The sequence below is a fragment of the Anabrus simplex genome, chromosome 5 (genome assembly GCF_040414725.1).
Source record: "Anabrus simplex isolate iqAnaSimp1 chromosome 5, ASM4041472v1, whole genome shotgun sequence".
Taxonomy (NCBI): Eukaryota; Metazoa; Arthropoda; class Insecta; order Orthoptera; family Tettigoniidae; genus Anabrus; species Anabrus simplex.
In genome coordinates this window covers 73,387,376-73,402,966 of record NC_090269.1, presented here as the reverse complement: position 1 = coordinate 73,402,966, position 15,591 = coordinate 73,387,376, and the positions used below count along the sequence as shown (strand labels likewise).

General features: G+C 45.4%; 1 protein-coding gene across 1 annotated transcript in view; it reads right to left on the bottom strand.

Moving 5' to 3' along the window:
- The window catches only part of LOC136874360 (serine proteinase stubble), a 341,753-nt gene that overhangs the window by 149,416 nt on the left and 176,746 nt on the right, over positions 1-15,591 (bottom strand). The window contains exon 5 of the mRNA XM_068227769.1: positions 10,112-10,288. Within this exon, the coding sequence (XP_068083870.1) occupies positions 10,112-10,288 (177 nt within the window). The remainder of the gene's footprint in view (positions 1-10,111; positions 10,289-15,591) is intronic.

The window sequence follows — 15,591 nt, the reverse complement described above, 5'->3', positions numbered from 1 at the left end:
CTCACCTGCAAGCAGCGGCCAATCAGACTTTCAACCTACATTTTGTCACCTCCCACTCAGGCCTAAACTCCCATTTTCAATTCACCCGCTTGGAGACTCTTGTTTGATGGCTTGTCGATCCAAACGTGTGAATTCCTCCCCTCCCATCTCCATTCTCTTCATCAATATCCAATCATTTTCCACCAAGCGTCTCCACCTCCTGACTCTCATCCAACAGTACCCCGTTCACACCATCTTACTGAACGAAACCATGCTCCGTCCACGAACTCCAGCCCATCTTCCTGGATACATCCTTCATCGAGCAGATCACCCCGACGACCGCGGACGAGGGGGATCAGCAATAGCTATAAAAGGTTCCCTTCCCACTCGCCTTCATGTTCCACCTCATCCCCTTCACTTTCCAGAATCCATCGCCGCCACAATCTACTTTCGCTCCCGCATCCTACATCTCGCTACAATTTACACGCGTTCCACCCAACCCCTCCCACTAGATTACATCACTCACCTCAGCAGAACCTTCCCGCACTACATTCTTCTTGCCGACCTGAATCTCACCGACAGATCCGTTCGAGAAATGCACAGCCTCCACTCCCTCCTCAGTGCCATCGATTCCTCCCTTCTCCCCCTTCCCGGCCCAACACGCCCCTCCTCCCAGACCACACCTGATGCCATCATCACACATAATTCTCTTACACATCTCATCACTATTACACTTCTTCCCAGCATTGGCAGTGATCATATCCCTGTTCTATTACAAATCCCCACTCACCACCACTCCTCAAATACATCACCTCCCCAACCAGTACCCAATTTTGCTCAAGCCAATTGGAATTCATATCGCTCCGCCCTTTCCAACATGCTCCCACACTCTTCTCCACCTCTGACCGACCAGACCTCAGTTGATTCACTTCAGGATCTCCTGCACTCTTCTATCTCCTCTGCTTCCCAAGCACACATCCCCACCACTTTACATTCACCCTCCAAACCGCGCCTTCCGCCTAAATTTCTCCGTCTCCAGAAACTTTCTCAATCCTATCTCCAGGATTTCACCCGCACCCGTGACACCTATTTTCTCCGTCGGCACCGCCAACTAATCCGCACAATACGTAACTACCTTATCTCTTATAAACGTCGTTCATGGTCTCAAACCTGTACAACACTTAACTCCTTACATGCTCATCCCTCCCAATACTGGCGTCGTCTTTCCAGCCTCCTCGGCCAACACAGCACCCCTACCTATCCTATCATTCACCAAGGAAAGTCTCCAGCTAACACCACGGAAAAGTTGGAGATCTTCTCTGAACATTTCGCCTGGCGCTTCAACAACCAAATCTCCCACCACTTCTGCTTTGCTGACACACCGCTCTATCATGATATTCAAGCTTCTCCTAAACTCATTCCCTCTGCTACACACACACCCTCCCCTCATCTTCTCAATTCTCCCATCACCCCCACTGATATTCATATCGCTCTCTCCAAAACTCGCAACACCGCACCCGGCCCCGATAATATCCGTTACCGCCATATACGTGAAGCCCCTCCCATCCTCTTCACTCTTCTAGCCACCCTTTTCACTTTTATCCTCCATACCGGTTTCTATCCAACCGCCTGGAAGAAATCCATCATGCTTCTGTTCCCCAAATCCGGAAAACCCTTGTCCGACTTAGACTCATACCGACCAATATGTCTCATTTCTGTCCTAGCTAAACTTCTAGATAAAATCCTGGTCCGCCGCCTCCACTCCCACCTGTCGTCCCATCACCTTCTCCCGCTTTCCCAAGGAGGTTTCCGTCCCGGCTTATCCTCACACGACCAACTCCTTAAGCTCATCCAAATAGCCTCCAATCACCTCAACCATGGAAAACCTTCCCTTCTCATAACTTTCGATTTCAACCAGGCCTTCGACTCTGTTTGGCACGCAGCCCTCATCTTTAAACTTCACTTTTTTGCCCTACCTACTACCTACATTCGCCTCATCGCCTCTTATCTCTCCCACCGATCTGCTAGGATATCCATTAATCGTGAACTCTCCTCTTCATTTTCTATGTCCTATGGTGTTCCTCAAGGCTCCCCGCTATCCCCAATACTCTTCATCTTGTTCGTAGCAGATATTCCTCAACCACCCGCCCCCATTCAGTTACTTCAGTTCGCGGACGATACTGCACTTCTAGCACCCCTTCCCTCCGTCTCTAGCATGAATAACCTTGTACAGCCTTACCTTGACTCCTTTCTCTCCTGGTGTGACAAGTGGCATCTCCGTATAAACCCCTCCAAAACCCAATCAATCTTAATCCGTCGTAGCCGCCGTCGCTTTTCAGTGACCCGTGACCCTGGCCTCCTCCGACTCACCATCCGCGACACCCCACTTACCGTTCAACCCTCCCTCAAGTACCTTGGTGTAACCATAGACGAATTCCTCACTTTCCGCCCGCATTTCCGGACCCTTCAAACCAAATCTTCCCGTCGAGCCCGGTTGGTTCGCCGGCTTGCCGGGACTACCTGGGGCCTTAACTCCCACCTTCTCCTACTCACCTACACCGCCTTCATTCGTTCTGCCATCGTCTATGGTTTCACCGCCTGGCTGGCTGTTGCAGACTCTCACCCTACCCTCCTTAAACCTTTCCTATCCATGGAACGCCGCCTAGTTCGCATCGCCCTCCGCCTTCATCCACTCTTTCACACCTCTGACTTGTACAACATCTTCCCAATTCCCAAACTAGATACCTTCGTCTCCATTCTTGCTGCCCGCTATTTCCAACGTTCCCTTGACCGCAACAATCCTATACTCTCCCTTCTCCTGCACTCCCCTCTCAAAACCCCTCTCTTTATCCCCACCCCACTCCATATCTTCAAATCTCTCCACCAGACCCCTCCACTCGGACAGCGTGTGGAGACTGTCTAGGGGCAACTTTTTTCATTTACATTGCTACCAAGTCCTCTACTTTTTCACTTAGTACCTATTTTCTTTAATCTCTTTATACAATTCATACTTAATGTACTGATAATTAATCACCTATTCCTTACTTTATATATCTCCAAGATAGACCATATATACATACTTCGCTTCTGCCTCCTCCTGTATAATTTACGTATATTAACTGGAGTGTACATGTCCGATATTTTGAATTAGGCTCTGCTAAGGAAGGCTATGTCACTAAGTATGCTTGTTATTTTTATTTTTCCCAAACTTTGTAACATGTACTTATGATATTCATCACCTTATGTGTTTTTTCTTTTCTCTGTCAATTTATGTTACCCACGAAGTCTGTTGTATCCATTTTTGCATCATGTCTGTATTGAAAAAAAAAAAAAAAAAAAAAAAACGCTCACAGAATGTCCCGCCTCCCCCCCTATGCCCGTCATATATAATAAAGAGTAATCCTACGCCCACCTCCAGTCACTCTTGCACTTCAACATCTCCTCCAACGCATTAATCCTTTTTTCCCCCCATCTCTCTTTTCCTCCAATCCCACACAACCCCGTCCAATCCCCTGGCCAGGGAGAGGGCGACACCCTCTAGGTGGCCCGCCCCACCCCCTCAGGGTGGGGAATGAAAGCGTCCGAGCGAGCGAGCGAGCAGTTTGGTTGAAAATCGCTTCTCCACGCAAGGTCTCTTTTTGTTCGGCCGGGTGATTCCACACCTCTACTATTTCACCCCGCCGATCCCAAACACGCATAACGGCCTGACACCTAGTTGGAAGTCGGCCTCCCACCATGTATACCTGTGTCATCGAAGAAGTCAGCCTTGCTCTCTCCAACGACGACATCCAGACTGCCCTCCGCGGGACCGGCGTCCATAACGCCTCACGGCTCTATGATGGCCCCGACCCATCTCCCGATGTACTTCTGTATTTTGCCTTTGAAGACGACCGCAATCGCCTACAAGCAACCGGAGCGCTCCTCCATGGCTACCGATACCGAGCGACCTCTACTCCATCATATATATTAGCCCAGCTGCCAGAAGATGAACCTACTACGCCTGTTACAACTGCTTCGCCCGTCGTAACCTCACCCCCTCCTCCATCGCCACCGTTGTTCCCTAGTCATACCAACCCTGTTACCACCACAACTACTACCACCACCGTCACCACCACCACTGCATCCACCTCCCCAACCCACCCTACCACCACTACAACTCTATCCCATCCTTTACCCCTTATGATGTCTACACTCCCTAACCCTCCCACCACTGATCAACCAAGACCTCAGTGTATAACCTCCCAGCCACCTGCCGAGCGAACAAACACTGGGACTTCAACAAACATGGCCAATTCACCATCGCCACCACCGTCGCCCAACCGTACTCATAACTACAGCTGTGTTGCTTGCGGGGTGGACCCAAGTATTCCTACTGACATCATCGCTACTCACCTCCGTCAGCAAGGACTCCCCGTACAACGAGCACTTCGGATACACAACGCTGATGGTCCAACGTTTTTAGTTCGCCTCCACCTGCCGACGCCCGAAGACGTGAACCAACTCATCACTCATGGGATCAAGCTATATGACCGTCACCATCGTGTGGAACCCTCCCGTTCGCCTCCCCAACCTTCGACCCGATTTACCTTTCCTCGTCGCCGACCCCGGCCGGACCCTCCTCCTGTTTACCCATCTCCACCAGTTTGTCCTCCCCTTCCTCCGACTGGTTTCATCCCCCCAACAATCCCAACGTTTGAACTCCTTCGACTTCTCCTCACTTCACTTAATCACATGACAGCCAGCCTTCATCTCTTTACCTTGCACCTTTACCCCAGCACTTCCTTCTACACTTCATCTCTCCCCCTTGCACACCCCCTTATCCCTCACACCCTTTCGTAAATCATATATGTTTTATGTATCATGTACTTATGACTTAAATAAAGCAATTGTGTAATACCCAGGCATAGGCACAATTCCTCTCCCATCTCCTAACTCTCCACATCCTTTACCCACCTCCTTCTTCCATCACATCTCCCCAACCCGCCCGCATCTCTTGGCCAGAGAGAGGGCGACACCCTCTAGGTGGCCCGCCCCACCCCTTCAGGGTGGGGAATGAAAGCATTGAAGCAAGCAAGCAGTTTGGTCCCCAACGGAAGAGGCTTTTAACATTCAAGAGCTCTGGTTGGGGACACGACGACTGCTCTCCTCTGCTTCAACGCAACGCATATTTTTTCTTCGGCCGGGTGACTGCTCAACTTTACTTATCACCCTGCCGAGACAACAAAGCATATAGGCTGGCACCACGTAGGAGGTCGGCCTTCCCACAATGCTCTACACCTGCCTTGCCCGCAACGTTCCTCTCGTCTTCTCAGACCAAGATGTCCTCGCTGCTCTTCGTCCGGCGGGTGCCTATGGTGCCTGCCGGGTAGTCGACGACGAAGCTCAACCACTATCCGATGTACTTCTCTATTTATCCACTCCAGCCGACGTCTCTACCATCATCAAGAATGGCGCACGCATCCACAACCATCTCTATACAGTTGAACCTACTCCAGAGGATCTTTTGGCTGAGCTACCGGACACCGACGACCCTCCGCCTGGAACCATCGATCCGCCCGCTACGACCACACCACCTCCCTACTGCTCACCCCCACCCCCTTTGTCCTTCCCTCCTGTTACCTCTGCCACTACTCTAACCACTGCTACCTCCACCATTACCACCTCAGTTCACACCTCCTCTTCCCTTCCTATCACTACTACTGTTACCACTCATCCTTCCCCTCTCATGACATTTCCTTTCCCCTTACCTCCCTCCACTGACCCCACACACCCCCAGCGCTCATCACTTCCGTCATCTGAAGAGGGATATTCCCATCAAGATACTCCTGGCAACTTGGTACAGCCACCATTGGTCCCACCGCCTTCCACCGGCACTACCACCTTTAGCTGTGTCGTCTGCGGTGTGGAGCCCAGTCTTCCATCAGCATCTATCATCCAAACACTCCGCCAGACAGGGATACCAGTGCGCCGAGCCTTTCGGATCTATAACTCCGCTGGACCCACCTATCTCGTCCGCCTTCATCTGCCGACTGCTGAAGACGTTGAACGCCTCATTGCCACCGGGATCCACCTCAACGGCCGTCATCACCGCATAGAACCATCTCGCTCACCTCCACAACCTTCATCTCATCCCTCCACACCTCGAAGTAGTCCCCGGCCGGCCCCACCTCCCCAACCACCTCCTCCATCATTTCATCCTTATTTCTTCCCGCCCCCACCTCCTTACTTTCCCCCACCTCCCTCTTTTGATATCCTTCGCCTTCTTCTAACTTCGCTTGTTAGCTTCTCCTCCTTTTATAACACCCTTGCCCTTCATTTATTTTCCTCTCACCTTGTATAACCCCTCTCCTCTTTGTTCACAGCTCATTTTGACATAATCACAACTGTATTCTCACTTCAATAAAGAATAAATACTTAGGAATAGACGCAATTCCCCTCCCATCTCCTAACTCTCCACATCCTTTACCCACCTCCTTCTTCCATCACATCTCCCCAACCCGCCCGCATCTCTTGGCCAGAGAGAGGGCGACACCCTCTAGGTGGCCCGCCCCACCCCTTCAGGGTGGGGAATGAAAGCATTTAAGCAGCAGCAGTTTGGTCTGCTACTGCTAAGCAGAGTCCTGGAGGGGCGTGCCATTCCAGCTGATGAGTCCAAATGGCACGTCTGGACGAAACTCTGCATAATGCACACGGCCTAACCACCCAAAAGCGGGTTCTATTGCTGTGATTTTAAGATCTGCGGCTGTGAAAGCATTTTTTGACAGTAATAGCTACTTGTTTGCTGACTGGGTTTATAAACAGAAAAATCAAAATATGTAACATTTTGTAACGGTATAAACCGGGATTATTTTAAATCCTACAGGTATGTTTTTGGCAGGGTGCGATAACAGAAAAAAAAATCGTTGGGGGTGGGGAGAAGGATCGTAGAGATTAACTATCAGTGTTCATCTCAGGCAGTACCCGTCGAGGGAGAGGGTATATATTTCTCCGATAACTACATTACCCCCCTCCACCAGAAAAATGTAAATTTTAAATCTTTTTTTTTTTCAAGTCTGCTGTTATAACAAGAATGATAAATAATAGAAAATTATTCCCGGGTTTCAAATGGATTTGTCAGAGTGAAACATGAAAAATAGGCTGCAGGTGCTCAGTTGCCATCACTACGTCACATTATTGCTCAAGATCTGGTGGTCATTCTATTATTTCTATATATTATGTGTATTATTTCTGATGTTTTTATGAAAATAAGCACAGTTAAATATATTAATTTCAGTAATTTCAATAATAAATGTGTTCTACATTTTCCTCATTATTTTATAATGAAAGAATCCCCCCGGAGAAATGTTAGTGGGGAGGAGCCTTTGAGATAATATCGTCAGTGGGGAGTAGTTATATTGGAGAGTTCAGCGGCCTCCTCCTCCTCCTCCGGCTCCCAGTGGACCGCTCCTCCGCCGCCACCCGAGGGGCCTTCCCAGGGGCCAGCTCCTCCTCCCGCGGGAAATATGAATTTGTACACAAAGCCACGTGATTTTTGACAGCTGTCATCCACAACAACGCATCGCTAACCTCAGTGCTGCTATCTTGACGGGCCTAAACCTTAGTGATGCCAACTTAACCTCACTAGCGCGAGATTTGAATCGGTAAACAAAGCCACGAGCTTTTTTGACAGCTGTCATCCTCCATCTTTAATCAAGAGAGCACCGTGCTGCCCTCTTTAGCTACATATCTTTGAAATGTGGGGGCGGATAATTTGAAAAATGCTTTTTAACACCAGCCATCTTTAATCAACAGAGCACTGTGCTGCACTCTTTAGCTACTTACCTTTGAGGCGGAAAATTTGAAAAATTCTATTTGACAAGCTGCCGTCTTAAACAGAGCACCGTGCTGCTATCTTTATCGTAGTAGTGGGCAATTCCGTCAGCTGTCATCCGCCATCTTTAATCAACAGAACACCGTGCTGCCCTCTTTAGCTACATATCTTTGAAATGTGGTGGCGGATAATTTGAAAAGTGCTTTTTTGACAGCAGCCATCCTTAATCAACAGAACACCGTGCAGCCCTCTTTAGGTGCCTACCTTTGAAATGTGGTGGCGGATAATTTGAAAAATTCTTTTTGACAAGCTGCCATCACGGTGCTCTCTTGATTAAAGATGGCTGTGGTCAAATAGAATGTTTCAAATTGTCCGCCACCACATTTCAAAGGTAAGTAGCTAAAGAGGGCAGCACTAAGGTTAGCGATGCAGGATGGCGGATGTCAGCTGTTACGTAGAAACTGCCCACTACTACGATAAAGATAGCAGCACGGTGCTCTGTTGATCAAAGAAGGCAGCTTGTAAAATACAATTTCTTCAAATTTTTCGCCTAAAGGTAAGTAGCTAAAGAGGGCAGCGCGGTGTTCTGTTGATTAAAGATGGCATCTTGTCAAATATAATTTTTTCAAATTACCCGCTACTACGTGCGTAAGGTAGTAACCGTAAAGATAGTAGCACGGTGTTCTGTTGATTAAAGATGTCAGCTTGTCAAATAGAATTTTTCAAATTGTCCGCCACCAAATTTCAAAGGTAAGTAGCTAAAAATGGCAGCACGGTGTTCTGTGGATTAAAGATGGCAGCTTGTCAAAAATAACTTTTCTAATTATCCGCCACCACATTTCAAAGGTATGCACCTAAAGAGGGCAGCACGGTGCTCTGTTGATTAAAGATGGCTGCTTGTCAAAAAGCATTTTTCAAATTATCCACCACCAAATTTCAAAGATATGCAGCTAAAGAGGGCAGCACGGTGCTCTCTTGATTAAAGATGGAGGATGACAGCTGTCAATAAAAGCACGTGGCTTTGTTTACCGATTCAAATCTCGTGCTAGTGAGGTTAAGTTAGCATCACTAAGGTTTAGGGCCGTCAAGATGGCAGCACTGAGATTAGCGTTGCGTTGTTGTCAATGACAGCTGTCAAAAAGCAAGTGGCTGTCAAAAAAAGCACGCGGCTTTGTTTACCCATTCAAATCTCGCGCTAGTAAGGTTTAGTTGGCACCACTGAGGTTTAGGCCCGTCAAGATGGCAGCAGTGAGGTTAGCGATGCGTTGTTGTCGATGACAGCTGTCAAAAAGCATGTGGCTTTGTTTACAAATTCAAATTTCCCGCGGGAGGAGGAGCAGGCCTCTGGGAAGGCCCCTCGGGTGGCGGCGGAGGAGCGGGCCCCTGGGAAGGACGCCCGGGAGGAGAAGGAGGAGCGGGCCCCTGGGAGCCGGAGGAGGAGGAGGTCGCAGAACTCTCCATTATATCTAATGTGGGGGGAACCCTCCATCCCCCACCACACACACACACACACACACACACACACACACGATTTTTCACCCTGGTGCTTGGTGTCATTATTTGTCAAATTCACCCAGTTTAATGTACAACGATTCGAATCAAATTTCCATTGCATTTTAAAATGATAAAATAAACATAAATACTAAATTTTAATTTCATTTCTCCCATACTTTCGAGTAAATTTGGAGTTTTTGGCGCTTTGAAGTTGGCCTATTAGAAACCTGGGACCAGTTTGGAAAGATAATTTACTAAGATACATTTTTGGTGTAGGAAACCGTCATATACTTCACCAAGCTCGATAAACTACAGACTATCAATGTGTCGGCTACCGCCTTCATATCAATAAACATTCATCATTGCTACACTTACGTAACCATGGTACCTGTTTTGGAAGTAAGCTATTACGTGATTTTTCGCAAACAATTCCGTAAACAATATATTTCCAGATCTATATTTCGAATTGGAACTTGGTTAGTCATGTGACGACTTTTCTGTCACGAAATTTCGCCCAGCTTTTAGATTTCGTTTCGGAAAGCAGACAGACAAAAGTCATTTCATTTTTATGTGTTGAGGTAAGTTTCATTTTGTTAATTCCATACGCCGTAACAGATAAACAGAACAATTTCAATAAATATATTAGCTCTAAGTAATGTTATGTAAGCTTGTCTTATGTAGATTTGGTCATATCCTTGGACATGATTAACATAAAATGAATATTCGGACATGAAGAATTAAATTCTCCTCGTAATTTAATGAAAAGATCATCTGAAAATACATGGTAAAAATTAACGGAAAGCATGTTGTTACTTAAGGTGCACTTACAGAGCTCTTCGAAGAAGCGCGTCTTGTTGCTGGAGTCGCTCAAAGCACGTTCTCCTGTATCATCCTCTAAGAATGCTGTCGATGCCTTCACCAGAGCTTCAAAGGAGACGCTTTTTAATGATCCGTTGTGCTTTTCCGCCAGATCCTTGTATACTGACTGGAACGGTGTCTCCTCACCTGTTGAAAGATAATCACGAATAAATACATATACTACTCTACAAACGCATTTAAGAAATATTTTAGGGTTGTTCAAATGAAACATGGACTGGTGAATAGTATTGGACAAGATATACTATATCACAACGGCAACATACAGATAACAATTTGATTGCAGATAGTCGCCTCTATCACCTCCATTATGAAGATCACTAATTGCTGTTTGAACTAATCTTCCACAGCATACGGAACCGCTTTATTAGTTGTGAAACGCTTAGTCTTCGGAATTTTCCTCAGCAGACCAAAGATATGACTGTCGCAATATTAGCTGTAAGTAAAACAGACAGATCACGCGTCTCAATGGATGTGTTGGTGGAACCCAGATCCCTTGAGCAAATTTAGCCCTTCGGCCTTGTGGGCCTCGAGTGCTGCTTTCGGGATATTGGTTAACTAGACTGCATAGACGTGGGGCGGGGGGAGGGTGTACCTTGAACGGAATCGGACTGGTCAGGTTATGACCTGCACCCCGAAGGGTGGTTGAGTTAGCCTAAGAGAGACTTGGGTTTCTTGTATCGAAGACCTTCAGTGTCATAGTTACCCAAGCTGGTGATAAGGAGGTTGGGATTAGAATCTAGACCAGAGTATAATTTTTTAGCTGATTTCAGTATTCTGGAGTCTTCTTCTTCTTCTTCTTTTCTAGCCTATTTCAATCCACTGCTGGATATAGGCCTCTTCCATGTGCTTCCATCGTCTTCGGTCTTGAGCCACTTGGAACCAGCGTGTTCCAGCCAACAGCTTTATGTCGTCGAGCCATCTCTTCAGGGGTCTTCCAATGCCTCTCTTGTGTCCCCATGGTCTCCAGTGAACAATCCTAGAGGTCCACCTGTTGTAGTCTTGTCGAGCTACGTGTCCTACCCATTGCCATTTTAGTTTTGCTACTATCTCTAGGATGTCTGTTACATTAGTTCTTCTCCTGATGTCCTCTGAACGGATCTTATCCCTAAGGCTGATCCCTAGCATCTGTCGCTCCATGGCTCGTTGTGTTCGCTGAAGCTTGCGAGCACTTTCCTTCGTCAGAGTCATCGTTTCCAGACCGTAAGTTGTAACTGGCAGCACGCACGTATTATAAACCTTGGTCTTCAGGTTAATTGGAACATCCTTGTTAGTGAGGATGAATCTTAGTTTTCGGAATGCAGTCCAACTCATACCTATTCTGCGAGGAATTTCTGCACGTTGGTTGTCTTTTCCAAGTTTTATCTTGTGTCCAAGATAGATGTACTCATCGACAGCTTCTATATATTGGTTTCCCGTTTTAAGTGGTCGACTCTCTGGGCTTAGTATTTTCGTTTTATTAATGTTCATTTCCAAACCAATCTTAGCAGAAGCAGTTTTTAATTCTTGGATCATGCTTTCTAGCTCATCTAGATTTTCACTTATGAGCACAATGTCATCGGCAAAACGCAGGTGGTTCAAATATACCCCGTTGATTTTTATTCCTTTATTATCCCAATGAAGGGTTTTGAATACATCTTCCAAGGCAAGGGTAAACAGCTTTGGAGAGATTGTGTCACCTTGTCGAACTCCTTTGCCAACTGGGATTTTATTGGTGATGAGGTCTTCGTCCACTCTGACTACCATTGTTGCTTGATCATAAATGTTTTCCAGAAGCTTTATATACCTTGAGTTTATCATGGCATTTTGAAGTGCCTTCATGATTGCCCAGATCTCCACTGAGTCAAAAGCTTTTTTATAATCAATGAAGGCCAGATGAATCTTGATGTTGTACTCAGTGGTTTTCTCCAGAAGAAGACGAATAGTCTGGATGTGTTCAACAGTTGAGAAGCCTTTACGAAATCCCGCTTGCTCGGCAGGTTGATAAAAATCCAGTTCTCTTGTGAGGCGGTTGGTTACAATTTTAGTCAGGAGCTTATAAAGGTGTGATAACAAACTCACAGGACGATAGTTCTCTAAATTTTCCTTATCACCTTTCTTGAAGAGAAGTATCACTTCAGCATTTTTCCAATTTTCTGGTATTCTTCCAGAGTTAATACAATTGTTCATGAGTATTCTCACGGCTTCTAGCAGATCTCTTCCACCTAATTTCAGCATTTCATTCGTTATTTTATCCTCCCCAGGGGATTTTTTATTCCTTAGTTGTTTAAGAGCACTTTCAATCTCAGCAGTGGTTACTTCCGGTGTTACTTCATGTGTATAATTCTGGGCTAGTTGTTCATCACTGGATGGTTTATTAATGGTTGATGTATACAGCTTATAGTAGAAATCTCTAATAACTTCAGTAATCTTTTGCCTATCTGTGACTATTTCTCCATTTTGGTTCTTAAGTTTTGTAATTTTTGGTCTTCCTGTAGACATGCTGTTCTTTAAAATCTTCATGTTTTTATTTTCTTCAATTGTCTGTATGATCATGTATTCTGGAGTGGACTTCATCAATATGTAGGTCATTGTGAATGTGCACCATTGTGCACCTGTGGTCATGTGCAAGGCACGATTTTGGACGCGTTGAACTTGATTTAGGTGCATTTTGGCTGCGATCTCCAGACTGGACTGGCATACTCGAGGATTGGCCGAACGGAGGATTTATACAACAGGAGCCTGTTTTCCAAGTTGAGCCCATTGTCGGCTTTCATAATGGGAACCATTTCATAGAGTCGGCGGAATGCCTGGGCCGAAATTCTAGCTACATGGTGTTTGAATCTCAATCCTATGTCCACGGAAACACCCAGGTATTTGGCAACATCAGACCACCAGATTCACTTCGCCAAGAAAGATCAGTGGTTGAGGGTCAGATCTGGATCGTTTAGAAAAGAGTGTAGCACTACTCTTAGTAACATTAATTTTGATTCTCCATTGTCGAAGCCAAGGTTCGATAGTGGAGAGCGCATCTTGAAGATAATTTTTGACTCTGGGTGTTTGCCAAGAGACAGCGGAAATGGCAGTGTGGTCAGCGTACATGTAGAAATACACGCGCGGAGGACGGGGTATGCCAGACATGTATAAGTTGAAAAGTACAGGAGAGACAACCCCTCCCTGAGGGACCCCAGCACATATGGGGCAGGGGTCCGACAGAGAGTTGTTGACCTGGACCTAGAGCTGACTGTCCATTGCTGCGTTGGCAGCGCTTGGACTTGCCTTACCATGCAGCGCAAGCAATCTTCGTGACAGTTTTCCCGTTCAAAGCATCTTTCTTGCACAAAAATTTAATTATGCCACGTTTTGTTGTTTTGGCGAGTTCGATCCGGGATCAGTTCGGAGGTATATGAAGGTACTCAAGTACCCCAACCACTTGTCGGTAGATTTACCGAGTAGTTAGTAGGACGTAAAACGTCATGTATTCAAGAACATTTTATGATTCTCCAGCTGACTAAGCATTCACACGTATGTTACAGGTACCGGTCGAAAGCCAGGCGTCTACAGATCCCCTTGGGCAAATCGTAATCTACCTTCTGCTTTTAGGCCAGTCGGCAGATAATACTGAAGAAAAGAGTGTTATATGCATTTGCCAAGGTATTTCAGTTATACTGAAGAAGGTTATGCAAACATTAAAACTAAACTAACATGTAGGCCTACACGTGCAGCATCAAAAATCAGATTTGCTTTTCACTCTTTTGTTGTAAAAAGTAGGAATAATAATAATAATAATAATAATAATAATAATAATAATAATAATAATAATAATAATAATAATGATGATGATGATATTGGTCTCACGTCCAAATAACTACGTTTAGAGATTTCGTAGACGCTGACATACCGACATTTTGTCTCGGAGGAGTTGTTGAGATAAAACGTCGCACATATTTCTGAGAGCTAAGCATCGGAGACTGATATCGCAGCCGAGACTCTCGTCCCTCTCCCCTCGCCCAAATTCACGCGGCTTGCTGACGTATGTCTGATAAGTGCTGGGACAGGGGTGATAGCTGTGCTAGGCTTCGTTCCGCCAGACAAGGCCAACTAGATATACAGGCCATAAGGCTCCCCCTCCACTTCGGGCGCTACGTCACACTAGTCGCCAGCCGCTTCACTTCTCGCCAGAGACTTATAAGCTGATCTGAACTTCGCAGCAGTGAGGCTATCGATGGTGTTGAATGATTTAAACGTGTGTGAACATTGTGAATTATGGCCACGTCGTGTTGTATACCTGGTTGTAGAATAAACTACAGTTCAAAACAGCCTAATATTTCAGTGTTTAAATTTCCTACTGGCGTGTTTCGGAAACAAAAGTGGATCATAGCTATCCATCGAACCGAATTCATCCCTTCAGCAAGCTCAGTTGTGTGCATAAAACACTTCGACGAAGTTTCGTAATTAGGGACGATTCCGTTAAAAGACCTGATGAGTCTCTTTTAACTGTAAAACCTAACCATTTAAAACTCTCAAACGATGCTATTCCTAAGTTTTAAAATGTGCCTGCCTATCTGTATAAAACATCTTCCAACAACGAGCAAAAATCCTATTCAAAGACAAGAAGAAATTGAAAAACGGGAAGAGGAAGGAAAGAAAGAAAGCTGAGGAAGAATATGACAGGATCAAGGACTTCGACGAAGTTCAGGGTAATTTCAGTATTAAACGCAAATTAGATTTGGACAAAGTTTCCGTCAACTTTAACAGCCAAAGTCTGTATTTTCAAAATGTATGTGACTGAGGAAAATATTCCGAAAATTGGTACTTCCATAACATTAAACGAGGCTCTTGATTTTAAATCCATTAAACATGATATTTTCATGAGTTATAACCCTGATATACGTGCATTAGGTGATGGGGGCAAGATATTAAAATGGTCAAATTAGAAAAGTATTTATAACTTCCTGTTTAGACCTGCTCGTAACTCAAAAGTGACTGTCCACGATAAAATAGAATCTGTACACAAAATAATGGATGAAATTGAAAGTGAAGTTAATGAGTGTATCATTACTGATAAATTATATTTTTTTTAAGGAACAGTTAAATATAGCCTTTGCAAAGAAAGTATCTTACTCCTGTATTCTAATAACATGGTTCACTTCAATATTTTTCGCATTTCCTGGGGCGTAAAAGAAGATAAGACAGTCAACGTTTTTTACAATGCCCCACTTGGTTATTCACAGTCTTTTACTGCAAAACTAGGCACGGGAAATTCGGGTATTGATGATTCACATTGGAATTACTTGAAAAAAGAAACTAAAATTGTTAAAGGAACATGACATATTTTGTAACTTGTTGAATGGAGTCTACATAAAACGTGAGCTGAACTATAAAGGAGGAAAGGTTTTATTTTTGTTTTTGCTAGTGGCTTTACGTCGCACCGACACAGATAGGTCTTATGG